At 35.4% G+C, this 27,653-nt stretch overlaps 3 protein-coding genes across 3 annotated transcripts; 1 reads left to right on the top strand and 2 right to left on the bottom strand.

The window, feature by feature from the left end:
* Nucleotides 1-1,004: 1,004 nt before the first annotated feature.
* Nucleotides 1,005-6,375, bottom strand: LOC110774530 (mitochondrial-processing peptidase subunit alpha). The gene is made up of 13 exons (XM_021979112.2): nt 6,218-6,375; nt 5,267-5,503; nt 4,860-5,156; nt 4,240-4,407; nt 3,850-4,017; nt 3,655-3,735; nt 3,410-3,476; nt 2,764-2,861; nt 2,170-2,242; nt 2,006-2,076; nt 1,758-1,807; nt 1,416-1,528; nt 1,005-1,320 (listed from the first exon to the last, which is right to left on the bottom strand). Exons 1-13 carry the CDS (start codon nt 6,251-6,253, stop codon nt 1,268-1,270), a joined length of 1,512 nt encoding a protein of 503 aa, XP_021834804.1. The 5' UTR covers nt 6,254-6,375; the 3' UTR covers nt 1,005-1,267.
* A 1,849-nt stretch (nt 6,376-8,224) lies between these two features.
* On the top strand, nt 8,225-13,859 carry LOC110746779 (ATP-dependent 6-phosphofructokinase 6-like). Its single transcript, XM_088250115.1, has 13 exons — nt 8,225-8,514; nt 9,197-9,243; nt 9,347-9,386; nt 9,570-9,632; nt 9,719-9,856; nt 10,153-10,311; nt 10,410-10,463; nt 10,631-10,699; nt 10,805-10,934; nt 11,918-12,180; nt 12,723-12,771; nt 12,898-13,052; nt 13,436-13,859. Exons 1-13 carry the CDS (start codon nt 8,245-8,247, stop codon nt 13,634-13,636), a joined length of 1,638 nt encoding a protein of 545 aa, XP_088106241.1. The 5' UTR covers nt 8,225-8,244; the 3' UTR covers nt 13,637-13,859.
* Nucleotides 13,860-14,167: 308 nt separating this feature from the next.
* Nucleotides 14,168-22,895, bottom strand: LOC110745098 (DNA repair protein RadA-like protein). The gene is made up of 15 exons (XM_021945208.2): nt 22,069-22,895; nt 21,903-21,958; nt 21,381-21,439; nt 21,131-21,202; nt 20,504-20,587; nt 19,389-19,496; nt 19,144-19,206; nt 18,741-18,821; nt 18,578-18,643; nt 17,467-17,622; nt 16,564-16,641; nt 16,138-16,176; nt 15,490-15,572; nt 15,173-15,245; nt 14,168-14,604 (listed from the first exon to the last, which is right to left on the bottom strand). Exons 1-15 carry the CDS (start codon nt 22,821-22,823, stop codon nt 14,440-14,442), a joined length of 1,938 nt encoding a protein of 645 aa, XP_021800900.1. The 5' UTR covers nt 22,824-22,895; the 3' UTR covers nt 14,168-14,439.
* Nucleotides 22,896-27,653: the final 4,758 nt, after the last annotated feature.

The following is a 27,653-nucleotide window of genomic DNA, read 5'->3' as shown; positions in this document are numbered from 1 at the left end:
AAACGGGCATAAAATATAGCGTTACACTAACGTGAAATGAAAATAGACAAAAGGTTAAAGGAAAAAAAAAACTAACACTCATTAGTATAAATACAATCCACTTGAGTTACAAATCCCTTATGAATGTTGCAAATAAAATTGGGAGATTTACTATTATACCCAATATAGAAGCCCAAATTATAAAAATACCCTGTATGAAATGGACTTTAGAAACACACCCAAAGCCCATTTACAACATAACAAAAAGACTTTTAACTTCTTTTAAATTACAAAACTACCATTAATTTCTTAAAACAAACCCAACCTCAAAACCTCATAAAAAAGCCAAAAACACTCAATAGGGCATCAAAGTAATTTAATAATCAAAATTAAATTCAATAGGGCAATCTGTTATTTTTTAGGTGTTTTTTGGGTTTGTTTATAGAAATTAGATAGTGTAGGGTTTATTTATAGTTTTAGTACTAGGAATGGGTATATGACTAAATATCTCAATAAAATTTAACCAAACGCATTGTCTTTTAAATCATAGGGCAAAGTAATTTTTCTGAAAAAAAAAAAAAAAAACTAAAGTTGAAAAATGGAGTTGATTGATAAATTGGGAGAGAAACAGAGGGAAGTAAAACAATGAAAAAGGTATTAATCCGTTAGTGAAGAATGAAAAGGTATTAATCTGTTATTTGTAATAGAAAACTACAGAACCAGATTATTTTTCTTTATATTTCACTTTGTATAGATTGTAGCATTTTTCTTTTCCTTTTTTGTCAGAGATTGTAGCATTCTACATGAATACCACAAAATAATACTATGAATCACACCTTGTGTAAAAATGAAAAAAAGTTGAATAAGTTACGCTCTTCTTTTTAGTTATTTGTTCTTGTTAGTTATACAACCCAGTGCCTCCACGGAAGGGTTCATTCTCCAAGAAAATGAAGCAATGCAAAAGTTTTACATCCCAAAAAGATTGAATTATACCCCCATTATGAAATTAAATCTGGTACTCCTGCTGAGCACAAACTTCAACCCCAGAAAAGGTTGAAAAGAAAATAATCAAATATTAGTATGGTAAAAGGCAAAGGTTGTGTCTCTCCCATTGAGAGAGAGGGCGGGGAGAGAGAGAAATACATAATATTGGCAAAATGAATCCTGATACATTGCAATTTGGATCAAATTTTTCCTCTCAAAATTTTATTTCGACAATGCCGACAAGGCAAATAACTTGGAAGTCGTAAGAAGCCATGTGATTCAAAAAAATTATAGCGGAGACACCTCATTTTGCATGGAAATGTCTGCTAACTGATTCGTAACTGGGGACATTCGAAACTGCCACAAAAACAGGAGGGGTTAATTTTCTCATCCTTTAATCAAATGATAGTAATATCTCAAGATGAGATCAGTGTAAAGCATTGGAAATTTACCATTGCCAAAGGATGCCATTGTTAGAGGTGAAGAAATAATCTTTTGCGCAATTGTAGTAATATCTTTCAAACTCACTTCTTCTACTGTCTTCAAGAAATGCTCCACAGGTTTCCTGCAATGGTTAATAATCACCGTATAGCTTAGCATGTCACAAGAAACACTGTAATGCTTCAATATTTTAAAATTCTACTAAACCATAAAGAGGCTTAAGTAAGGCCTATCGAATAATGTCATACCACCAGAGTGATGTAAAATAAATAGAAAACCAAAAAGGTAAAGATATTTGAGCAAGAGGATTGAAGTGAAATAAGGAAAAATGGTTCCATCTAGATATTGCACACCTCTCTCCGTATGTCAAAACCTGCCTCCCTATGTCCTCTGATGCAATCATCTGCAAAATGAAAATAAAAGACCCAAGAATTATGACCAAACCTCAAACAACAAATACTGTAATGTGTGTGTAAGAGAACCATTATAGTAGTATAATTATATGAGGCAAGGAGAAATGGAGTTCAAAGACTCAACAAAGAAAACAAGAAGATTCTGTGTATGTGTGCGTGAGAGAGAGAGAGAGAGAGGGAGGGCATACTCTAGATTCTAGATTCATTAAGACTGCAGCCTTTGTGGACTCCTTGGCACGTTTAAGCTGTACGTCCGTAACTGCCGACATGGAAAAAAGAAACTTAGCAAAGAGAAACATAAATCAGAAATCTTTCAACCACAAGAAGAAAAACAAGAAAATGCAGAACAAACCTTGCCCAGGTGTTGCAATTGAAAGTAATTCTTTAGCTGCTATATCAACTAGTTCTGATGCAAATTCATTGGTCTACATCCAAAAATAGCAACAAAAGAAAATTACTCTAAAAATTAAGAAGCGTACTTTAATTATATACCAAACAACATTATAAGCCGAATGATGATTCATATCACATAATACAAAACATGATGATTCCCCCAACTAGACCACTTTGATGAAATCTCCCATGCAAAATTCTAGATCCAATAAAAGTTCACTTTCCTTATGTATAGAAAAGCCATTGTAAATTAGCTTGATTGGAAACTTAGCTCCAATATGTGAAAATTCACATCATAAACTCAAGTTAAATGCAGAAGAAAAACCTCATGCACAATTCCAACAGAAGATATCAACAGCCGGACTTGAAATTAAGATAACAAAAATCAGATGGATGTCAAATTGATAAACCACATAATGGGTCTATCTTCTAACACAAAAAGACTGTCCAATTCATGCACACCCAACATGCACAGGCACTACCCCAGCAATCTATCCAACAAAATGCAAGCCACATTAACCATGAATATTTAGAACTAAAGGGTGGGCCTTACAGTGCTAGCATAAATGCCAAACAACCCAGAATCATTGAAGATGCTGTTGAAGGCAGAGAAGGACTGAATCTCTTGAAACTCATTCAAAACGCGGAGATCTGTTGTCAAATGATAGTAATGATTAGTGAAACAAGAATACATACATATATATACAGTTATTCTCTTATCCGGATGTCCGCACATTATTAGAAAGTATAGTTTAAGGGGTTTAAAAGTATTGCATGTACAGAAAGAAGGAGAATCATAGTGAAAATAATCAAGATATATATATACACAGTTATTCTAGGGGCGAGTGAGGAGGGATGTTATTCTATACAGTTTCTGTGTATATGCCTCTTAAATTACACACGAGCAGACTGCGGATTTAACACCAGATATCAAACCTGCTGCATTCTCTTGTTTAGGAGGGACGGGGTGCCAGAAAAACAAGAAATGAAAGAGGTGAATAGAAAGTACAGTTTAAGGGGTTTAAAAGTATTGCATGTACAGAAAGAAGGAGAATCATAGTGAAAATAATCAAGCAGTCTAGCTAATTAACAATAAACTAGAAAACAAAACTTAAATAGCAAAGGAGGAAAATCATAGTTAAAATAATCAACCATTCAAGCTAATTAACAATAAACTAGAAAACCTGGGTAAAACTTACATAGCCTTGAGTGCATCCCCTTTCCAGGTCCCCCGGCAGAGAAAGAACCGCCACCTCCCATAAGCAACTGCAAAATACAAAAGTGTTATTGTCATCCAAGCATGGCATAGTCTTTCTTATGATCATATGTCACTAAGAACGTAATCCAGAGAGGGGATATATGATACGAAACACAGAAATTCGTCAAACATAATTTATTTGACATGCATGAAATCTCATAAACATTCCACAGATAAATGTGAAACCTGGAGAACCGTCAAAAGGATGGCTTGCTTCTCTTGTCGCCAGCCACCGGGAACTTCAAAAGCAAGAGCTATATGGGTCTCCTGGCACAAGAGGAATATAGCAGATAAGCACGCTAGCAGCAAAATTAAAATATGAGGAATAAAAGTAGACAAGGAGAACCAACTCTGAAGCTGTGAATGAGCAGAAATACAAACCGATGGACTAGCTTGAAGACGATACTCTCCTCCGACATATTTAGATTGTGGCTCCTCCGAGCGGGGCCCACTAGGTATGTCAGAAAGAAGTGGTTCTGCGATAGATACAATCTCCTCATGATCAACTCCCGAAGCTGCAAGAACAATCCGACGAGCCGTATAATTCTCCTGAAATTCCCATATCAGCCACCAGTCAGCAGCCACACCACACAGCACATGGATATAAATAAGGATTTTTTATATAAAAAGGTTAAGGAAAAGTAACCAAGAGCGCAGATTATTTATTCGAAAATAATAACTAATATTTCGCATGCAGTATTCAACGGACTTTTAGGATAAGGGATAGTTGACTTGAGCATGCAGTATTCATAATATTTTTTTTTATCTTACAGCAACAAAATCCTCCAAGACCCTGCCATTCAATCTGTTCAGTGCTGCTTCCGAAGCCAGAAGAGGATTTGCCAGTGCACCAGAATAACCAGCAGAATGAATTGCCTCCAGGAGTAAGCCCTGAGGATTGTTAGATAGTTCACCAATCTCTGCCCGCACCTTCTTCAGCTGTACAAAAAAAATTCTACAGAATATGAACATATGGCAAAGTTAAAGTTTTTGAAAAATTGACAAAAATAACCATGTATGGAGACCAAAAATACAAGATTGTTTTGATTGCATTCAAGGTTATAGAAAAAGATAGAGACAATATTTTTTTATAAATTCATAAAAAATTCCAATTTTAAAGAATATGCTGAAATTAAACTTTGCTAATTATCCCAAATTTGATTGGACTTCTCTCTTTCAAATGCTCAAACTATTTATTGCAAGAGGTATATTTCATTGAGTTAAGTTCAACCTTCCATCACCCCAAATTCCTCCCCTCTTACCAAAGAATGGGGAGACTTATAACGAACTTTAGAAAGGTAAATGAGTGTACCACAGTATTTTTTTTTCAAACAAACAATCCTAAAATGATGCCCATTAACTTTCAAAGAATACTGATGAAGAAATTTTACCTCTTCATTGACCTCCCATTCCAAGAAGGCAGGATTCCTCACTGCGTCAACAAGCAGTTCCACCATTTGAGGAACATAGGTTTTGATAGCATCAAAAGTGTATCCCATTTGCTCCCTAGAGGCACTGGCTCCAATGTGACCACCAATTGCTTCCACTTCCCTCACAATGCGTAAGTGGCTCCGGTTGGTTGTACTCTTAAAAGCCAGTCGCTCTAACAAGTGTGAAGCCCCACTCGACTCGGGTGTCTCATATATGGAACCGGAATCGACATATAATCCAATGGAGGCCGCAGGACTCTGATTAGTCAAGACAAGAAGAAACAAATCAATCAACAAGATTGAACAGTAAACAAAGAAGGGGGTACATTAAAACAAAGTACAGCTACATCATAACGACTCTTACATACCGGTGATGTTTCTGAAGCTATTTTAACACCATTCGACAGAGTTGTAATCTGAGTCTTGCTTGGCTGAACATGATCAGGTAGTGGAGGAGGGAGGTTAACACCTGGGAGTTGGGTTTCCAAAGGAGGAAGAGTACTGGAGCTTTCCCCCGTCAGCCAGCTAAAGATACCCCCTGAGGCTGGCTTTATAGCAGCTGCACTTGTTGCAAACCTGGTGGCCCCCAAATTTCCGGCACGGCCCTATTCAGACAGTGAATAGTGCAACATGGAACAGTCAATGCCACCATGTAGATAATCAAGAACAAAAATTGTTTGTATCTAGTAACTGCCCTTAATTTCTCCTCATAGATTTATATTTATTCAGAAACTAAATTTTAGGATCTGTACCAATCAAGTTAAAATACACGACACCAACCCGATAATAAGAAATCCATCTCTTTAAATTTACAAAAATAAATACATAAATAAATCCAATGTGACCAAGAAGCATAAGTGAGACTTATTCGAACAGAGCACCACAATAGAAACCAAGAACAAATTCACCCAGAAATGCATTCAACAACGCCTGAATTGGGTCGAGTTAGATTTCTCATTTTAAACAGAAAAAGCAAAAGAAAAGTACACATAAAACATGAGGACCATAAACTTATATCCATTATATTACTCCAATTCCCCAGCAACCAATAAAAATGTCAATACAACATTAAAAAAATCATCACTTGAAGCTACAAACAAAATCTAATTAGACTAAAATGCTATAAATTCGCATTAACCAATCATTTTATAAAATCAAATCAAATGTCATAAAAATATTAGAAAATACATAAAATAAAAACCCAGTAAATTTAAGCGCGGATCTTAAGAACCGCAGATTCATCATCCAACATGATTTACATTTCCTCTTGGGAACTATAAAGGAAGTTAGGGTTTCGGAGGACCCAGTTTGGTACTGACCTTGAGAGCCCTGAGTCGTGAGGCTGCTTTGTACATGGTGATGTAGCTCAGATTGATTGAAGCCCTAGAAACCTATTGGGGATTTGCAGGTCTCTCTGTTCTCTTTAAAGGTTTGAGAACAACACAAGAGTGGAGGCTGTTGAAATAAAAGAGAGTTCAATCTGGTTTTTTTTTTTTTTTTTTTTTTTTGTTATCTTGGACCAGTAGAGAAATATTCTCAGAAAATATTGGGCTTCACTAACAAATAGAGGCCCAAAAAATTCAAAAGGCTAGGCCCAACAAGAGTATGTTGGGCTTTCTTCTTCTTCTTTTTTTTTTTAACATATCCAATTAATTTTGATCAACTCTTCTTCTTATGTGTTCTGTGGTGGAATTATCAAAATGAGTCGAGAGCATGTACCATAATGGTGCTTTCCCTTGTATGAAATAGTGATAGTATTGTCTTGCTATTCCTGGGCAATCACATAATATTATGAGGAAAAATGATCATGCATGACATATCGTGATTGGTTGGATAAAGCAAAATAGTGATATCCTCGTTTTATATAAGTGTTTCTCCTGCTTGATACCTAGGTTCGAACCCCCAAGAAGTTCCTTTCCTCCCAATTGTAACTATAAAAAAAAAATTTGATCAAAATTAAAAAGCACTATACAAATCAATTTCCCTTTTTTCCCAGATTAAAAGGAAAACAAAAACAAGTACTTTCTTAGAAGTTGTGGGTTGGGACGGGGAATACTTGTAAATGATATGCAGAGATAAGTGATAGTGATGTAAACATATATGTGCATCACTTTAGAGCATGCAAGTTATTTTCATTGTTATGGAAAAGCTATTTTCGTTATTTTCCAACTTTTTTCTCATATGGTGGTTCTCATTTTGGATAATTTGATTGATTTATTTATTTTAAACATTAATGGTTTTAACATCCAACTTTGAAATAGTCAAATGATTTGGCACTTGGCAGCAAGGTAGGAGGCACATTGCATAATTTTCTTGCCATTTGACCGAAATGGAAAAAAGCTATTGGAAAATATTGTAGAAGATTATTTGTTCTTGAACAAATTCCAACAGATAAAAGGAATATTTTTGTAAACATGAAACAATTGGAATGGAACCTGTTTTTTTCCTTAATTTTTCTGTTCTTCGGTTGCTTTTCTATATGTCGACATCTAAAGTCCAAAAAGCTTTGCCCATGCGGGACTGTAACAACGTCACACATCAAAATAATTGCTTTTGATGACTTAAATAGACTTTAAAATTATGTGATGTAAAACTAAGTAAAGGGCGTGACACATGACCCAAGAACCAAGCATGCCTTTGGATGTCACCAATAACCAGCATGAACTATCAATGCCCCAAAAATCTTTAAAAAATGAAACCAATATTTAAACATGTAACATTACAAGTATTTCGACACGTGAGTGATTTCTAACAATTAATAAGGATTCACTTAGGTTAGGTTGTATTGAACTTTCACTTAATTATATTGCGAATAAAAACATACTATAACATAAATTTGAAGCGCTTTTATTCTAAATTTCAAAGTTATGTGGTGTCATTTTTAACATGGTAGCATGTATAAACTTAACCAAGTGTGCTAGAGCTTATGGATTCCACACTCTACACTCGAGTTCGAATCCCCCTCCTCATAATTTAAATTAAATTAAAATAAAATGTCGTTTGTATAAAAAAAAAACATGGAAAATATCATGAGAGAAAACACCAGCACAAATATCTAGTTTCATTTCATGTAAAAAGTAAAGAAAAAGGTCTACAAAGAAGGGTCTACAAACATCAAACACATGCTCTGGAAGCGTGGACAATTGTTCTAAATTCTTTCCCAAGAATCTACATTCATGAAACAACCTACAAAAGGACAATAATAGAAAAATCAAAGTAAATAATAGTGAGCTGTTTTTTAGTCAACACGTTGGATTGGGAACTGTCTGATTAATCGTCATCAACGGCTACAAATACGCCGGGTGTTCCTAAACTTTGTACTAGTATCTTGATTCCCAATACTAATATGGCCAGCTCTGCCACCATTTCAAGGCCTAGGTTCCGCTGCTTCGACCCGACCAACTCTTACCCTGGGACTACAGATCACCCCCGCTACTTCTCCTCCGCCGTTTCTCCCACCTCCAGCTCCAGCTCCAGTTCCAGTTCTCCCAGAGAGAACGGCTTCAGGGGCACGATGGCAATTTCCGACAACTCCGAGCCCAAAATCGTCACCGGCGAGGGTGGCTACGTTCTCGAAGATGTTCCTCACTTGGTTGATTACATTCCTGACCTCCCTGTAAGTCTACAACTCTCCTTCTTTCTCTTCTGCTTCAGGAAAACAGAGGAATTTGTGTGATCAGTCTGTAGTGATATATTTTGATTTTTGATCAAGTTACTGTTACTGCTAAAACACATGCGGTCTTCTTCTTCCTCTTCCTTGGGCTTGCAATTTCTGCAAGTTCAGTGTTGTGGTGGGGGTAGCTTTTTGGCCATAGTAGGTGTCAGCCAAAACGAAGCGTTTTGAGATGATTGTCTGTGAAGTCAGTGCAAAAAGCTGTGATCTTCTTTTCTTCTTTTCAGAATTGCGTTTTAACTGATGTTAATTTCTTGAGTTTTTGTCGCCTCAGTACACGGAATTGGTGTACTGGTTTTTTTTTTTTATGGTTGGTTATTATTAATATTATAATGGTCTAGAATCAGATGGAAAAGTGAAATTTAATTATTATTATTAATCCCAAGTTCTATGAGTTTTTTTTAAATATTAAATTTGATAAGAAATGGGAATTGAATAATTTATTTGATCATATGTTAGGACAAAAGGAAAAACCTTTCATATGTTCTGTGCTTCTTAAAATTACTCTGATGAACATTAGAGATTTATTTTATTTTTCATTTTAATACCATTTTGCTTGTTTTGCTGCAAGAGGAAAGGATATCTGTCTGACTTACAGTTTTACCTTCCTGATGATATCTTGCAGACATACCCCAATCCATTACAAGACAATCCTTCCTATTCAGTTGTTAAGTAAGTTTGGCTCTTTCAGTTCCTTGCTTCACAGAAAATGCATGTGATTTCACTCATTCAATTGTGATCTTGATAATTCACAAATTGGTCTTGTGTTGGCCAGGCAGTATTTCGTTAATGCGGATGATACCGTTGCCCAAAAGGTGAGTAATATTCAGTGCTTGCTGTATTAATTGTGTATTTATTTTTCGAATAAATATCTTATACAGATTACTAGTGATATGAAAATTTTAATATCGTACAAGTTCAGGCTTCACGGTTGGATAAAAGCTTAGACACTAGGTTTGTGCATGTCTTCTAATTCCATAATGTTCTTCTTTGTGTAGATTGTTGTTCATAAGGATAGCCCAAGAGGGACACACTTTCGGCGCTCTGGACCACGTCAGAAGGTTTTACATTCCTAGTTTTTTCATATATTTTTTGTTCTTGTATTTATGTATTCTAGTCAAATGACATGCCATTGAATATTTTTCAGGTATATTTCGAATCAGATGAAGTGCATGCATGTATTGTGACATGTGGTGGTCTATGTCCAGGCCTAAATACGGTTATTAGAGAACTAGTATGTGGGTTGTACCACATGTATCATGTCAAAAGAATTCTTGGAATAGAGGTAAGTAAAGGCATATTTGACATACATTCAAATACATTCTAAATCTTCATTATCATATTTCAAAATAGGAGAAAATAAAAAGCTAAAGATGCATGAAAAATGGACTTTAGTAAATAATTTCTTTCCCTCACTTTTCATACTTTATGAGGTAAAAATAACATACTATAATTTGATTGTGGCCTATCAGTGGATATAATTTTTTTAAATGAAAAATAAAAAAACTCAGTTCATTATAATCTTTTCTCATGCATGCTTGAACAATATCACGAACTAAGGAAGTAATTTTCTACATATAGGGTGGATACAGAGGGTTTTATGCCAGAAATACAGTCCCCTTAACACCAAAGGTTGTGAATGACATCCACAAACGTGGTGGCACCATCCTTGGGACATCACGAGGGGGCCATGATACCTCTAAGATTGTGGACAGCATTCAGGACAGAGGAATCAATCAGGTTGGTATTGTCTGCATATGTTTCAGATTTCAGTTATGAGGACTTTGGTTTATTCAACAACTTTTGTGCATAGACTAACGTATGTTTATGCTTGCTAGGTCTATGTAATTGGAGGAGATGGAACTCAGAGAGGAGCTGCGGTGATTTTTGAGGTAATGCAGTTTGATGTGACACTACGAGCAGTGATCTCCAGTGCTTCCTGGGAAAAAGTAGTTTGGAAGATTTAACAATCTTGAGAGTATTGGGCAACAATATGGGATGTTAAAATAAGTGACTCAAGGACGGCGTTTAGTTACTCACTTACCACTATTCAATGCAGGAAATCAGGAGGCGTGGCCTCAAAGTTGCAGTGGCAGGAATTCCAAAAACCATTGATAATGACATTCCGGTACTCCTAATTCAATGCATGACTGATCTGATGCATTTAATTTAACACTAGAATTCACTCTTCAAAACAGTCTTAATTTTGGATTCCATGCTTACTTTTATTCAGGTTATAGACAAGTCCTTTGGTTTTGACTCTGCTGTTGAGGAGGCTCAACGAGCCATAAATGCAGCTCATGTTGAAGCCGAAAGCGTTGAGAATGGTATTGGTGTTGTCAAGTTAATGGGCCGCTACAGTGGTAAAGTATCAATCCTCTATATAATCTTAAGTTACTTAGTTTTAGAGCATGTTGCAGAAGATAATCTGAAAATTGGCTCACAATGTGGTGTTATGCCACCTGATGTTATCTTATTTATCCATTTCACGTGTAATGGCTGTACCCTCTGCATATCAACTAGATATGAGTATCATACAATTTAGTATGAATTAGTTTCAATTTCTGTTGTTATTGAATATGGGATCTGCTGCAATAATGGGAAATATTTCTGCATATACGCACAAATCGGTCGACAATATCAAAATCCGATTGAATCCGCCCAGGTGGACTTACTAATAGGATATCCATTGATGAGACTCGCTGTTTATGCTAAAACAGTCGCTGTTTGCTTCTCCTTCTATGGATGGTGAGGGGGGAGATTTTGTCTAATACACTACTCTTTGAGACTCTTTATATTATCTGGATTTCTGATTCCTGTAAATCATTGTTAATTCATTTCTGCCCATTGCAATATTTGTCTCTTGCTATACTCTTTTTTTTCAGTGATGTTGCCCTTGATCCTTTTCACTTGTATTATTTCAAGACCTCTGTATGCATCCCTGTCATTCCAAGATGTTAATAAGATTTGGTTTGGGTTTATCTCAGTCATTTACACACCTAATACTTAGGTTGTCTCTGATAAAATAAAAAAGAAGAATTAGTAGCCTTGGAAAAAGGTCTGTATTTCTTTAGTTACATCTATTCCTTTCTGTATCAGTCCAAAAAAATAATAATAATAATTCTATTCCTTTTTGGTTTGGGTGTCATTGTGGTTATTAACAACCGATTCAAAATTTTCTGCAAATTATCAACACAAAGAAGCCACTGGTAACCTAATGTTAAACTAATGATCATGGGTGCTTGATGTTATGTAGCCTCCAAAAATTCATGTTGTCCAACCAACAAGTGAAGTTCTAATCTAGTGTTATGTAGTTCTTATTGTCAGATATAATCTTGTCATGCAGGATTCATAGCAATGTATGCTACTCTTGCCAGCCGAGATGTGGATTGTTGCCTGATTCCAGAATCACCTTTTTATCTGGAAGGACCTGGTGGACTTTATGAATACATTGAAAAAAGACTCAAAGAGGATGGCCACATCGTTATAGTAATAGCTGAAGGTGCAGGAGAAGTTCTTCTTTCTGAAAGCCTGCTTAAAGACGAGCAGGATGCTTCGGGAAATAAGCTTCTCCAGGATGTTGGCCTGTGGTTATCGCAGAATATTAAGGTATAGATGCTAATGTAATTTCTATGACTGATATTAGATATGTTGTTCCCCATGCGTTGTTTGTGTGGTTGTCTAGTTTTGTTACTCTTTATCTGTTGTAAGCATGTCAATTCTGAAACATTGTATCTACAATAACCCTATCACCCGTAAGAAAACACGGGGACTCGAGAAGATTGTGTCTAGCAGCCAAACACTTTTAAGCTTAAGCTTTTGGTCATAAATATCTTTTCTCAAATCCTTAAATAATATCATAGAGAGACAAATAAAGTCAGTTCCCTACAAGTCCTTTTTCTTAGTAAGCAACAGAGTAGTCCTAGTATAACCAGAAGATAGTGCCTAGTGGATTTGCTGGCATCCTTGGTGACATTCCAAAATTTCAAGGTTTTACAGAACAGGCAAAAAGAAATGTGGTCTGTGTTTTTTTTTATTAAATTAGACATCATATTTGGTATTTTATTGTTTTATTTTATCCAGAGCATTTTTGAGTGACTTGATAAGAGGCATGCCACTTCTTACTGTATGTATTGATTATGTTCTTGTAGGACCACTTCACGAAACGGAGAAGGATGAATATAACTCTCAAATATATAGGTTCGTTCTTCTGGAACAGTGCCTTTTTTGGGGACTGAAATATTGCCTTTTTATTATTTGATTCTGTGCATGTGTAACCTTGCGGAACAAATTATATAACCCAACAATTGTTGTGCCTGCCTGCAGATCCCACTTACATGATCCGTGCTATTCCAGGCAATGCATCTGATAATGTATATTGCACCCTTCTTGCTCACAGTGCCATTCATGGTGCGATGGCAGGATACACGGGCTTCACTGTTGGGCCTGTTAACGGAAGGCACGCGTATATTCCATTCTGTGTAAGTTATATGTTATTCTTGGTTTAATTAGCTATCTCAATAATAGAAAGGAGCATACGATTCAGAAGTGGGGATCTCTTTGCATGTATATAAACATGGTAAATTTTGTACATGGCATTCTGGATTGGTGCTTCTTGTCTACATGATACATAAGTTCCGAGCGTCTCAGGCAACAATGTGACTTATATGGGATAGATCTTGAGCATCGACCTTTCCCCTGAACAAACTAATGGACCATTAGGACAGGAAATATGATGCAAGTAATACAAGAATATCCGCAGAAAATAAAATTCACATCATTTGGGGTTATCCGGCTACTGCCTTATATTGTAATTCTTGTGTTTGAGTTGTTTGTATAAGTTGCTTATTTCTTGAATGTGTAGCGTGTGACCGAGAGGCAGAACAAGGTTGTGATTACTGACAGAATGTGGGCACGGTTATTATCATCAACCAATCAGCCAAGCTTCTTGGATCTTAAAGAGGTCGCCAAAGAGGTTGCCGAAATGAAGAAAGAGGATACAGAAGACCAACTGATAGATGGGGAAAACCATATTGAAGCAACTGCAGCGTCTAACCCAAAGTAGGAAAAAAGACCAACAAGCAGCTTATTTGGCAAATCAAAGATCATTGTTTTGCTGTTCCCTTTTCAATTTCGCACCATCTCTGGTTCCCTGTTTGATGTAGTTTATTTTCTTACAAGAGCACCCAAACCCGGTTGTGTTTCAGGTTTGAGTGTTTATATGTTAGATGTATGAAGTTGCGTGTGTTCATTGGTGAAAATAATGAAATTTGAGTTTTCATCAGCAACTATGAGTCGACGCTTCCCCCAACCAAGTTTATTATTTCAGAATAAATTATTAAATCCACCCTAGGGAGTCGAAACGAGTAAATATCAGTAAAACCCAAAAACTACACAAACTTGGTATTAGCTGCTTTTGCTTTCCGGGAAAAAATATATATATTTCCTGGCAATTCTTCTATTTCATGTTAGTGTACAACTACATTATAGAGTTCGTCACAAAACCTCTAAATCTTATCACGCACGTGATAAAAGAAAACAGCATAAAATGGGATTTGATGCAATATAAAGCGAGAAACAAGCAGAAAGCAAGCACTTAACAAAATACTAGCAAATGAGTTGCCATAACAATTTTGCCTCACAATATGCAAAGATGGTTTTCTCACAGCAACTGGAGTTCAAGACCATAATAGCTGCATTCTCTTTCAAGCATCCAAAATGAGAGAGAAGACATATCCGTCATGCCCTAAAAGACCGGGCGCACCAACTGCTATGACAAGCAACTCTAAGCACATCAACCTACAGCTTTTACATATTTCCGGATACAATAATATATACAAAATCAAAATGATTTGATCTGCATCAGCATCATTTGAACACATTGCTGATGACCTCTTTCAGATCCTTGCAGCCTATTATTTTGATATCCTCAAAACTTGGCGTTCCTTGAGATGTCTTGGCTGATTTTGGTACAATACACTTTTTGTAACCCAGTTTTGCCAGTGTGTGTATCCTTTTATCCATTTGAGGAACCTAACATAATAAAATTAATTGCCATCAAATAAAATTGCTTGAAAGAAAATAAAGGAGAAAGGGGATGGGGTCAAATCTAGCAAATTATCTCCATATCTTATGTATTTGTGACTGTAGAAGAAACACTGCACTAAGTTGTCAGCTTGTAACTTCCTGGAAGATGAATTTAAAAGCAACATGGTGATATTCAATGTTGTTTGTTCAGAGGTGTAATATTGGTTGCTTGGGCCTGCTCCATTTCATGAAACATAATTACTTTATTAAGATGAAGTTAAAAGGGTACATTCACAGTGAACAAGTTAAAACATCCGAGTTCGGATGGCAAGTAATAAGACTAGGTCTTATTATCTCACATGCAACTCAAGGCTATAACAATAATAATCATACAAGATCTGAACCACAACATATCCAAAATAGGAAACTGATCTTCTCATAATTCAACCTAAAAACCAATATTACTATTCAGAACCCTGTGGTAAAATCTGTTGTATCTGAAATGCTGTTATATACTTCAATTTTAAGGAAATATAAGAGCAATGGTGAAATAACATTGAAATGATATGCTTACCTGGCGAAGTTCACCACCAAGTCCAATTTCACCAATGAATGCAATACTATTGGGAATAGGGAACTCCAAGAAACTGAAGAGTAAGGACAAGAAACACGTGGTAAATAAAATATTTATCTGAAGGGACATTATAAAAAAAGAAGTAGGTGGTAAATGCAACACAAAGACAAAAGTTCTGAAGTTCTTCTTTTCTGTTACTGATATAACCACCATACTAAATGTCTAAAATAAAAAATGCATAGGGGCAAAAACAAAAAGGTAAATGCCATCTAGTTACAAAAACATGTTTGATTAGTAGAAAGTAATAGTATGCATGCCTGCTGCAAATTGCTGCTGCTATTGCAAGATCCCCAGCAGTGTCTTTCAGGAATACCCCACTAACAACATTTAAGAAGATGGCCTAACATGATAAAGGAACTTTCTTATTAAGAAGAAAAAAATAATGGAACAGGAAACTGACCAACGATAAATAAGACAGTCGTATAAGTGATAATAAAAATAACGAACTTATTTAATCGGTAAACTCAAAATTCAATGAATTCATAGATAGAAAGGAGTCTGGCATGTAGGCTTTTTTCCCTATGACTCAACTTAACAATCAAAAGATTTCTGTTTGCACAGTATAAGAAAACTTCATTTACCATGTTTGACACTATTCCTATCAGTATAAGTGTTTAGTATCACTTTCTTTACTAATTACCGATGGCTACAAATGTCCACATGTTTCACTGTATTTTACACAAGCAAGGTGGCAATAATGATGTAAACTGGCCTCATCTTTGACTAATAAATTTTAGCCATAATATCTCTAAACGATTTTTCAAATTCTCATGCCTTTCACAGTGTTCCGAATCATTTCTTGTTGTATAAATATTTCAAACCTGGAAAAAATCTTTAGATATGCTTAAATTCAATGATAGAAAATCAACTTTAGAAACCAAGAATTATCATAAGATTTTACTTACATTCTCCTGGAGCTTTAGACCAGCTTGCTTTGCAAGTACCTAAAACATATAAGAGATTAAATGACAACTCGCTTTTCATCAAACTTAGACTTAGTGCAAATGAAGTAGGATGACAATGACATTATAGTTTTTCTTTGTTATTTTTTATTTTGAGAGGAGACATTATGCTCTTTTTTAAACTCTAAATATAAGGAATCTGCAATGAGATCAGGATAAACCGTTCACCTTAAGCTCAAATTCAATCATAATACTGCCTTGACTAACATGAGCCATAGCACAGTATCTTCATCTAAGGAATGGCATATAATCAATCGGGTGATGTAAATTGCTAATTTATATTGCACCGTTGAAGTTTCTTGTGTATTGCTGTCTATGGCACAAATAATATAAATCGAAAATATACACAAAAACTTTAAAATTACTCACAGAAATAATCATGGAAGCTCTACTTGGTGGAACCCCATTAACTTGCCGGGAGATTGTTGATTCAGATACACATAATGCCTACATAAAATTTATGAAAGTTGGTCAAATGTCAAATGATTTGTTTGAGAACGCAATTACAAGCAAGACAAAATGCAGAGGACATACAATACTAATATACATTTAGTTGCTTAGTGCAATTCTAGGAAAAGCGGTGATATGGGTCCAATCCAAAAATTATTTTAGAACATAGTATATATCTAACCTATCTCACTGCCCCTAAGAAATACTGAGGAACCCTCCTGATTGAGCCGAGGAGTTGACTAAATTGGATATAATGATGGCAGTAGAAGAATGTCGAGAATTTGACATCTGACATTGGGCATTCTAAGCCTTGCATCTTAATATAAGAATAGTAAGGCTTTCCACACAGTGCCAACTGATTTTAAATTGGATAGTCCTACTTTAACACAGCGCAGGCAATAAGTTCACGTGTTATCGTCGGCTACACATGCTCCAAGTGTGAGGCTCTCCATGTGTTTGCTCAGTCCGGCCACACATGAGGAGCATGTTGCGAATATAAAATCCCAAACCATACGTCTTCTACCCCTTGAATCTCAGTTTAAGAACCATAGAGCATCTGTAACCATTTCCAATTGGTTAGGTTAGATGCTCTAACTTCAACAAAGAACAAGACATCTACTACTATCCTTGGCCCCAAGGAATAAAAAGGAAATAGAAGTATTCTATCATAATTATCATCAAGTTCATGCTAAATAATTTAATGATGGACAATAAATTTCACTGATTTAATCTGATCCATAAAGGACAAACAATTGCTAATTAAAATGTTAAAAAATGACTCAAAAGGAAAGATAACAAGTATGAAAGCAGTGAATAAGTAACCTGAATCTCAATGAGAAAAGTACGAGATCCATCCATTATTACAGCAACAGCTAAACCAGCTAAATACTCTGAATCTGAGTATTGCTCAGATAGAAACATCTCACTGGGGTTTGAAACAGCTTGCAGTCCTGATTGTAACATTTCAAATACTCCAAGCTGAGACCAAAGGAAAAAACCCTATCAGTAACACAGATTAAGAGGCGATTACTATAAACATTTATATATGTAGAAGCCAAAAATTTATAATTACATAAGCTTGTCCAGTTGAAAATTAGTTTCATCCACTTCACAAAGAAGATACAATAATATGCATCTATTCTAACTCTGGTTAAGCTCTTCAGCATTTATAACTAATACAAAAAACTGCAAGGATCAAGGTACAATGACTTGAACGGTATAGGTATAGTTCCTTCTCTCAAAAGTCAACAACTGAGTCCAAGAATGCCACACCTCATCCAGCTATAGATTGGATGGTTAAATAGAAGGAAAACAGAAGTCACCTCAAAGGAAGAGCTTTTACCAAAATAGAACAGCGCACGATTCCAAGACCCAATATGTTTGACCATTCTCCCCAGATCTCCTAGTTGTTTTTTCCTTTCTAACTTTAGCCAAATAGTTCAGATCAGCTTTGTTGAGCTGATCATAATAAGGAAAGTCGATATAAAAACTTTCAGCAGCTGATCATTATAAGGAAAATAAATATAAAAAGTTTCAGGTTTTAAAAACAAAAAGGAATTACACAAGCTCTAGCTCAGAAAATTCAAAAAACAGAGAAAAACAAAAAACAAGAAACGTTACTAGGACAATAGATTAGATAAGTTGACAAGATAAACATATTTAAGGAACCAAAAAATGTTAAAAATGCAAAGATGAATAGAAATTAAATCAATAAAATAAATAAACATTACAAATAGATAGATCAATGATCCATGTGGCTAATTAGTTGACAAGATAAACGTCAAGGAACCAAAAAAGTAAAAAAAATGCAAAAATGAATAGAAATTAAATTAATAAAACAAATAACTATTACAAATAGATCAATGATCCATGTGGCTAACAAGGGAAAAATAAATGTATGGATAAAGAAAGTTGCCTGAGTACCATTGTGTACCTCATCAGTTGATCCAAAACGATTCTTCACAGATCGAAGTAAACGATGGGCTGAACTCTTTTCCCCCTGAGAAGAGATACATTGGGATTTAATGGATAAGTTACTACCGCATGAGAAAAAAAAATTCAACAATCCAGTAAAAACAATCTAACAAGGTACCAACTTCCATATATAGCACGACATCAACAATATGCTCCAAGACACGAGGTCCAGCAATATCTCCAGATTTTGTTACGTGCCCAATCTGGATATGCAAAAAATAAATAAATAAATAAAAGGAGCAAGAACAGAAGACCGCGATGTTCCATAACCTTCAATAAAAATGAAAATAAAAAGAATTCTATTATCTTTTACAGACCATCATGGAATTTAGAAAATGGAAGTCCTGATATTGACAGTCTCCCTTTTTAAGAACAGAAAATAAATGCAGAATCAAACTTCTGTTGAAGCTTCTAATCTCTAGGATAAATCCTAGTCTTCACTGACCTAATCCAATTTACAAATTCTGAACTAATAAAATGCAAGTAAATACGTGAACAATCAGAGTTTGGACAGTGTATCCTTACCAAAAGAACAGGGACATTAGTCTTCTTTGCAAAACGTAGCAAGGCTTGTGTACATTCCTTCACCTGACACAGAATAATGCAAATATTCACAAAGGTTACTAAGAAACAAGTTATCTAATACAGAATTTGCTTCAAACTATGCCATCCCTTCCATCTTCCCCAAAGGTGTTGAAGCAGCCTATGAAGATCAGATATGGAGAAGCTTCATATTATGCTGGGTGGAATGTTATGGTAAAAGTTCTAACCTGCATGATCCCTCCAGCACTTCCAGCAACTCCTTGTAAATAAACTGTTTGAATTGAATCGATGATTAACGCCTGCGGGTTGAGAGACTGAATTTTCTCTAATATATCCTGAAAAAGGTACGCGCATCAATCCTTCAGTTTTATCCGCAATGTTCCGGATTAGGACAATAAAGCAACACATTCCAGTACTCAAAGTCATGATAGGGTCAGTACGGAATGTGGATGTGCACATATGTTTGCAATACATTTAATTGAATTATTTCGATTGATGTATCAAAAAGGACATGTTTATCAGCCATTAGATCATTTATGGACGAACAACTGAAATCTACTAAGATTCATCTCGTCCTCTCCACATGTCAACAGTCCAAATCTGATGGAATGTATCTGATATAATGGTTGATAAATAGATCCTTACCTAAGGATCATACTAGAGAGTTACGCAAATTTAATATACATGAGAGAGACAGACAGACAGACAGACAGAGACAGAGAGAGTTGCAAGAAAAACAATTTACAAATAGGCTATTTAAGCACATGATTATATCTAGTCAATACATCTAAGTAGTTACAGGGGAATGGCATTCTATAGTTTCCAATGACAGTAAGGTTGTACTTTATATAAACCTTTTAGGGTTATGATTAATGCATCTTATTTTTCCCCTATTTCCTCAACATGATATCAGTGGAATCCTAATAAGTCCTTACAATTGCAACCTCCCAGTTTATGTTGAATTCCACAAGTTGGGCTCTCCAGTGACGGAGTCCAAATGGCTTAACCATTCGGAAATAGTGATACACCAATAAACTGTATCAATTTTATTTTACCACATGCTTAACTTAAAAAATAAATTGGTAGCTGCAGTCCTACTTCTTGATGTATATTTATTTAAATTGGTCGGTGAACCAACCTTTGACCATTGGGTATAATCGCGAAACTTGCATTAAGTTCGCATGAGACTGATTAAAATCAAATGGTAAGTAAACAAACAAAAAGGAATTATGGACAGCACATCAGATATCACAATAACATGGTCTTACTTATGTCAAGTTTAATAAGGATAATGTAAAAGGCAAAGACAAGATTCAGTCAGCCCAAGCCCAGAACTAAGCACCTCAATATCAGTGCTTGCATACAAGAAAAGATCCTCTGTTTCAATCTTCATACGGTCAGCTCTGCTTCCAATTTGCTGAACACTCTGCCACCAGACATCAATGTGAATTAACCTACATGTCATAGCCTAAAGTTATAAGCAAAATGACACATCATGGTGAAACCAAAATTTTGCAGCACTGTAATTTGGAGATTAATATGTGCCCAGAAACCCAAGACACTTGAGGCTTCTCAACCACCAAAATTAGATAATTCAAGCTCAACTATAAAAGCCTTTTAGCCATATTTTCCACAAATGGGTCAACAACAGACTTTTTTCTAATTGAAAAAGAACCATTTGACACTTAAATGCAGTTACCTTTATTTCAGATAAGAATTCGACAAAACTTTACAAGTTTCCTGTATTCATAGGAATCAATGGGGGAAAGTTAAGTTAATCAAGTTAAAGAAAGTACCTAAAAACTAGAATACACAAAAAGTTTCATTTTTATGAACCATTTATGGGCCTGCTAACCAACAAATAAAATGATATGCTTGACAAGAATGAGATAGTAGGAAAGTCAAGCATCAATGAAGCTTTAAAGCAGGCATGCTGATTTGCCAATACCAGGCTTAAGAAAATGCTAACCTCTTCACCGGAGACATACACAACAGGGGCGGCTTTACCAAGCTCATGCCCTTCAGCTATTAGTGAAGCCATCTTCCAGTTTAAAAGTATGGGTTGACATGAAAACAGAACCACAAATAGAGAAGAAGAAAACAATAGTCAACATGATGAACAAACATTGAGAACATGAAAAATATCCTCAGCAACACCAATAAATAAATTTATAAATACAATGCAAAAGTAAATCTCAATCTTTACAACAACTTACTACCTGCAACACGAGTGTACTCTTGCCAACACCAGGATCACCACCAACCAAAACCAATGAACCTTCAAAAACAGAAAGAAGCACTGTTAAAATGTTGAATTTTCCACTTCAACCACCGGGAACAGCAACTTTAAATTAAATACTAAAAGCTTCTAGAAGGAGCAACTGAAAACATAGGTCTTAACGAGCCAAAATACTGGACAGGAGAATTCATATTTCATCTAAACAGCTGGGGCAGAAGAATGGTGCGTAAATATATGTCTTTTTCATAACACAGACTCCACCACCCACCAGCTGAAAAAAAATGTATCAGTTCAAAATTTAAAGATGGTTTCTTAAGCCACTGTGAACGCAACAATCCACAAAGTAGAGTGGTAAAGCAATCTAACAGGTCTAAGCTCATAAATGTTCAGCATAGTCAAGAAGAGAAGGAGAACAAACAATTAGCTTTCATAGTCAATACTTTTTTAATAGGAGCTTCAGAGTAAAGAATGAAAAAAACACACACACACAATATGACCAAACCTCGTACAAGACCACCACCAAGCACCCTTTCAACTTCACTTCCAAAAAGTCCAGGCCTAAATATCAACCAGACAAACATACACAATTATGAAAACGTTTTCCCAACTTATTTAGGATCCAAACATTGTTTTAAAGAGCAGAAACAAAAAAACAGATAAGAACTTACAGAGGAATGCGCCTGTCTATCACAGTAAATCCCTGGTTCACATCAGCCAACCGCATTGGCCCACCCTCCCCGGCCTCCTTCCCCATCCATGACCGCACCAACTTCTCCGAAACCTGAAACCCACTAACCTTACCCCCATCAGCATCTTCAACACTCTCCGAAAACCTCTTCACCGTGCCCATTGCTTGACAAGACCGGCAAGCACCCCACCACTGCCCATATGTCTCCCCACAACTCGAGCAAACCCAGCTAGTTTTGACCTTTCCCCCCTTCTTATTACTCCTCGCCATTGCCCTATAATTCCCAGTTCCTAAATTGGCCTTCTTCACATTCCTAGGAGTCTTATCCCTCTCAGACTCCTCGACCCCATTTCTCAAACTCGATAAGCCCTTTTGGATTTCAATCTCGCTTTCACTTTCACTTTCACTTTCACGTCTTGGTTCTTGTACATCACTACTTTTGTTTGCGACTCTTGGGGTGACCAATGTGTGCGAGGCAGGGCCGAAAACAGACCAAACGCGACGAATTTCTCCACTGGAGCTTGAATTTGTCTCGGTTCTCAGAGAATCGGTGACAGTGCTCGGTTCTTCGGGGCGTTGGAGACGGCATGTGGAGTGAAAATGGCGGGAGAAGTTAGGGTTTTGGAAGGACTGTAAGGGGGTGAGAGATGGCTTGGAGAGGGATTTGTGAGTGGTGGGATTGAGGAGTTTGTGGGTGTAAATGGCTCTGAGAGCTCTCATGTCTGATACTGGCATGGAGAATTGAAGAGAGTGGAGCAGAACTCTGTGTGGTCGAATTTTCAGGGTTTTAGTTGAAATGTAAGAACCCGCGAAGTTGAAAAGACGGGGTTTTAGGCCCAGATTTGTATTGGTCTACTTTTGTTTGGGCTTTTGCCTCCACTTCACCCCCAAAAAAAAATCAGAAATTTTTAAAAGGGTTATTCGCAGCAATGGTCCCTCAATTATACCCGTATTTACAGTTTGGTCACTCAATTCAATTATTAGTTGCAGATGTCACTCAAGTACGTGTTTTGTTGCACCATTAATCCTTCCGTCAAGTCTGTTACTTTTTCTGTTTAAAATGATGACGTGATAAGCATCTTTTAGATTATTGATGGGCAAATGTGACTTTTCAGTTAGGATTATTTGTAGCAATGATCCCTCAACTTTACTCGGAGTTACATTTTGGTCACTCAACTCCCAAAAATAGTTACAGAGGTCACTCAATTAGATGTTGTGTTGCACCATTAGTCCTTACCTTTAGAGAGACTTTACAGTAGGGACTAATAGTGCAACACAACATCCAATTGAGTGACCTCTGCAACTAATAATTGAATTGAGTGACAAAACTGTAAATACGGGTATAGTTGAAGGATCATTGCTGCGAATAACCCTTTTTAAAAATACAGTGCTTCCATTGAGAGATCTCACTCTTGTAGTTGTAGGGCCCATTCTGCATTATATTTTACTAATCCAAACCATCTATTTTGTATATATTCATTCAAAAATCATCTCTACAAAATATCACTTGAATCCAATATCATTTGAGCACTCAATTAAATTATTGAAATTTAAATATTTTCTTGAAGCATTGTGTTCATTGATTTTGTTGGTCTCAATTAGATGCCTTAATGATTTTCAATTTGCATGATTTTTTGCAATGATGATCTTTGAATGAATATGTGAAAATAGATGGTTTGGATCATTGAATTTGTTTTTGTAGAGGACCCTAAAGGGTGTCTCTCAAATAAAATTATTTGAAGGATCCCAAAATAGATGGTTTGGATCATTGAATTTGTTTTTGTAGAGAACCCTAAAGAGTGTCCCTCAAATAAAATTATTTGAGGGATCCTTTAAATAATTTTATTTGAGAGACACCCTTTATGGTATCCTATGAAATTTTTTCCAACCATGCAGGCCATCTATTTTTCAAGTCTACATTCATAGATCATCCTTGAAAAAAATTAGACAAATTGGAAACCGTTTCAACATCCAATTGTATCCTACAAAATCAATGAACACGGTACTTCAAGAAAGTACTAAAATTTTAATAACGCAATTGAGTGGTCAAACGATATTGGATTCAAGTGATTTTTTGTAGAAATGATCTTTGAATGATTATCTAAAACTAAAACATAGACGGTTTGGATTAGCGAAATACAATATGAAGTGAGCCCTACAAAGGTGCCTCTCAAATAAGTTAATTTGAGGGATCCCTCAATGAAAGCTCTCTGTATATGTGTGTGTGTATATATAATACAACAATGACTTTTACCACATTTGTATACCACATTCTCATACCAACTTATGCGGCAAATGAGGTGGATAACCACGTCAATTAAAATTAATTTAACATTTTCTTTTCTTTTATAATTTATTGACACTTTTTAATTGATGTGGTTGTCCACTTCATGTGCCACTGCTACATAAGGTGATATGAGAATGTGGTAAGAGTAGCAATACTCTATATATGACGAAAAAAGGCAACCTTGTGAAAGACTCAACAATTTTTTTTTTTTGAGACCTACCTCTCCTTGTAGTTTAGACTATCGTTTGTATTTTTTTAAAAAAAAAAATTTATAGACTAAATCCTTAGTTTAAATGTGAATTGTTCATTTTATCCAATATGGAATTACCATCAACGCCAAAGCTTTAAAAGGAAAAAGAGAAAGTTCTCACTAGACTCTCAATAACTACAACACATGTGACTACAACCCTCATCACCTTATTCATCAGTCCTCATTCAACTCTCACTAGCTATTACTCACACAACGTTGAACATGCATGCGAGTAAAGCATAACAAGGTTTGAATGCTAACATAACATTGATGGAAAAAGAAACTATTCTTGACGGATAGAGAATTAAGTTGTCAATTGAAAGCCTTCAAATGAGGTATCGGTCGACATTCTTTGAGGTTTTTTTTTTCTTCAAATTATTACGAATTCTTGAACTGATACGAATAAATCTTTTGATGGTTGGTCATCTCAATCACAATAGAGGGTTTAATGGATGGCACCGAAACCATGATGAAAAGTTCAACGGCTTCCCACCAAACGTATCTTGATCTCAAAGCAAAATCAAGTCGTTTGGTGAGTAGTCTGTGAACATCCCATTAAATAGTGTAAAATTAGCTTATGCAAGAAAGAATTACTTACCATTTGCATTGGTCTGTTTCTGATTCTAAGAACTCTTTCAGCGTAAAAATCTCGATATGGCATTGAGGACTTGGAGGAAGGTAGAGTCCTTAGCCTAAGGACTGAAAGTCTTTAATATTGCAAAAACTCGTGATGTAGTAAGACTAACCAGGAGCAAATTTCTCATAAAGTCGTCTTCCAATTCCTAGTAATTGCATGTACTAGACTGGTTAGGTTGGAGCTTTTAAACTTCTGCAAGATAAAATTGAAATCTATTAATTATGTAATGTTGACGCCTAGCAATGATCCGTACGTAATTCAAAGGCAGTTAAGGCTACTCAGCGTGTTCAAACTTAAACCACAAATTGATGTTAAAAGAAATGTCGTTGAAGATGTTATAGCCATGTGTGTGTATATATATATATATACTTAGTAACTTAATTGCTGTTACAAGGCTGTCCCTGGAATTAGAATATTCTTGATGATCTGTTCAAACTTCACAATAATTAGACAAAGTCACATTTTACAAATGACCGGATAATAAAAGATGAGCACAAGATGAGCCGTAAATTTAGATATTCGACGTGTTCGAATTTTATGAGCTTCAATTAAAAAAGGAGTTTTACTTTGTTAAGCTTCAACCGACAATATAGTCCGGAGCCTTGAAGGACTACTCACATACTAATTCCCAACTTTTCTTTGGAATTTCCCATCTCCTTTAATTTATACCAAGTATCAAATTCTTTCTAGCTAGTATAAACACAAGAACAACTATCACTATTATTATAATTTTTTTTTATGCAAAATAATATTGGAGGAGGGGGTGAATCGAACCTAGAACCTCGGATGCATGAGTAAATGTTCTTAATCACTTGAATTACAAGCTCCTTACAACTACCGCCATTACTTAACTACAAGATATCAAGTAAGTTCATTCTTCAAATAATCTTTGACTAGAGACAAGGTCTTTTAGAGAATTAACAGAGTGGAACTTACAAATTGAGAATAATGCATTAGGTAAACAGATGTGTTATATACATAGGATAAAACGGTTAGTTTGATGATCGCCAACTTTGTCAACTATTTACAAATATAAGAGTAAACTCTTTATAACGAATCATTTATGTTTCCAGTAAATCACAATTTGACACATATACAATTAAAAGTATATAAAAAATCAAATTTATACAAACGTACGTACGTGTCACATTGTGATTACCAAGCAAGTAAGAATGACCGCTTCAAACATATAGGAGCCAGTTATTCTCCATAATTAATATTTGATGCAATGTATTAAAAACTAAGAGCTTTGGTAACCACTGGTCCAGCCATTTAGCCATATCTTAATCTGATCATTCCATTTGAAAGGTAGATATATATAGTTAGTTAATTAGGTGGCATGCATGCGTTTCAGGCTTCCAGCATAAACTTTTGTTTAATGAAGCAGAAATCGCTGGATGTTTCTTGGTTCAAGATTATATTATTTATTTTCATTTCCCAACCACATGGCTGAAATCTACAGTTGGTAAGGTTCAACTTCAATGCAAATTATGCATACAATTGAGAGTTAGAGACTGTTGCCAATCAGGCTCTCTCTCCATCAGCATCCAAAAGCTTGTTAACTGGGGGTCCCTTTACTTTTTTTATTTCACGTGTTTCACATTTAATTTTTGTTTTTCTTAAAAGGAAATTTCTTTAAATAAACTTTAACAGTACAATTAAAGATATTTAAAAAACCAATTACAAGAGAGTAATAAACTAATATACTAAAAGTAAAATTAACGCAGATAAAAACCGCACTAAAATTATTAATCCACATCACTACAATTAACTATAAATCCAGATAAATCCCACAATTAACCGTAGCGGACATCACGTGTTTCGCATCTACTTTAACTAAGCGTGTTCATATTGAAAACTTTGATTGTCCACTCCGAAGGGAAAACTCTAAGAATTTTGAACCAAAAAAAAATAATTATTAAAAGAATAATGCTATGGTTAGTCACCACCAACGCGGTCGTAATAACTTGTTATTAAATTGTTCAACATTTGTAAAAAGTACATAACACCTTTTTCAGAAACGTATGCTTTATGCAATATTTTAATGAAATTACTATGTGCATAAGAAGGACCTAATATTTTATTGAAATAATTGAACAATAATGATTTGGATTTCAAAGAACAAGAATGAAAACGGAAAAACAACATCTTAAAATAAAAGAATAACTAAATATAAGGAAACTAAATCTAATTTTTTAATTCTTGGTCAAAGTATAAATCTTAAGCACTAAAGCTCTGTAATTTCCATACTTGTTGACCTAAGTCCACACCTCTTTTTTTTTTTTTGTTGGTCTTTTTTGTTTTTTTTGTTTTCCATTTTTTAAAAATAAAACCTAATAATAGCAGAAATAGGCTTAGCCAAATTGACTAGAACGGATGTGCTTCTGCACC

The sequence above is a fragment of the Prunus avium genome, chromosome 3 (assembly GCF_965620075.1).
Source record: "Prunus avium chromosome 3, drPruAviu1.hap1.1, whole genome shotgun sequence".
Classification (NCBI taxonomy): Eukaryota; Viridiplantae; Streptophyta; class Magnoliopsida; order Rosales; family Rosaceae; genus Prunus; species Prunus avium.
This window is presented reverse-complemented; position numbering and strand designations above follow the sequence as displayed.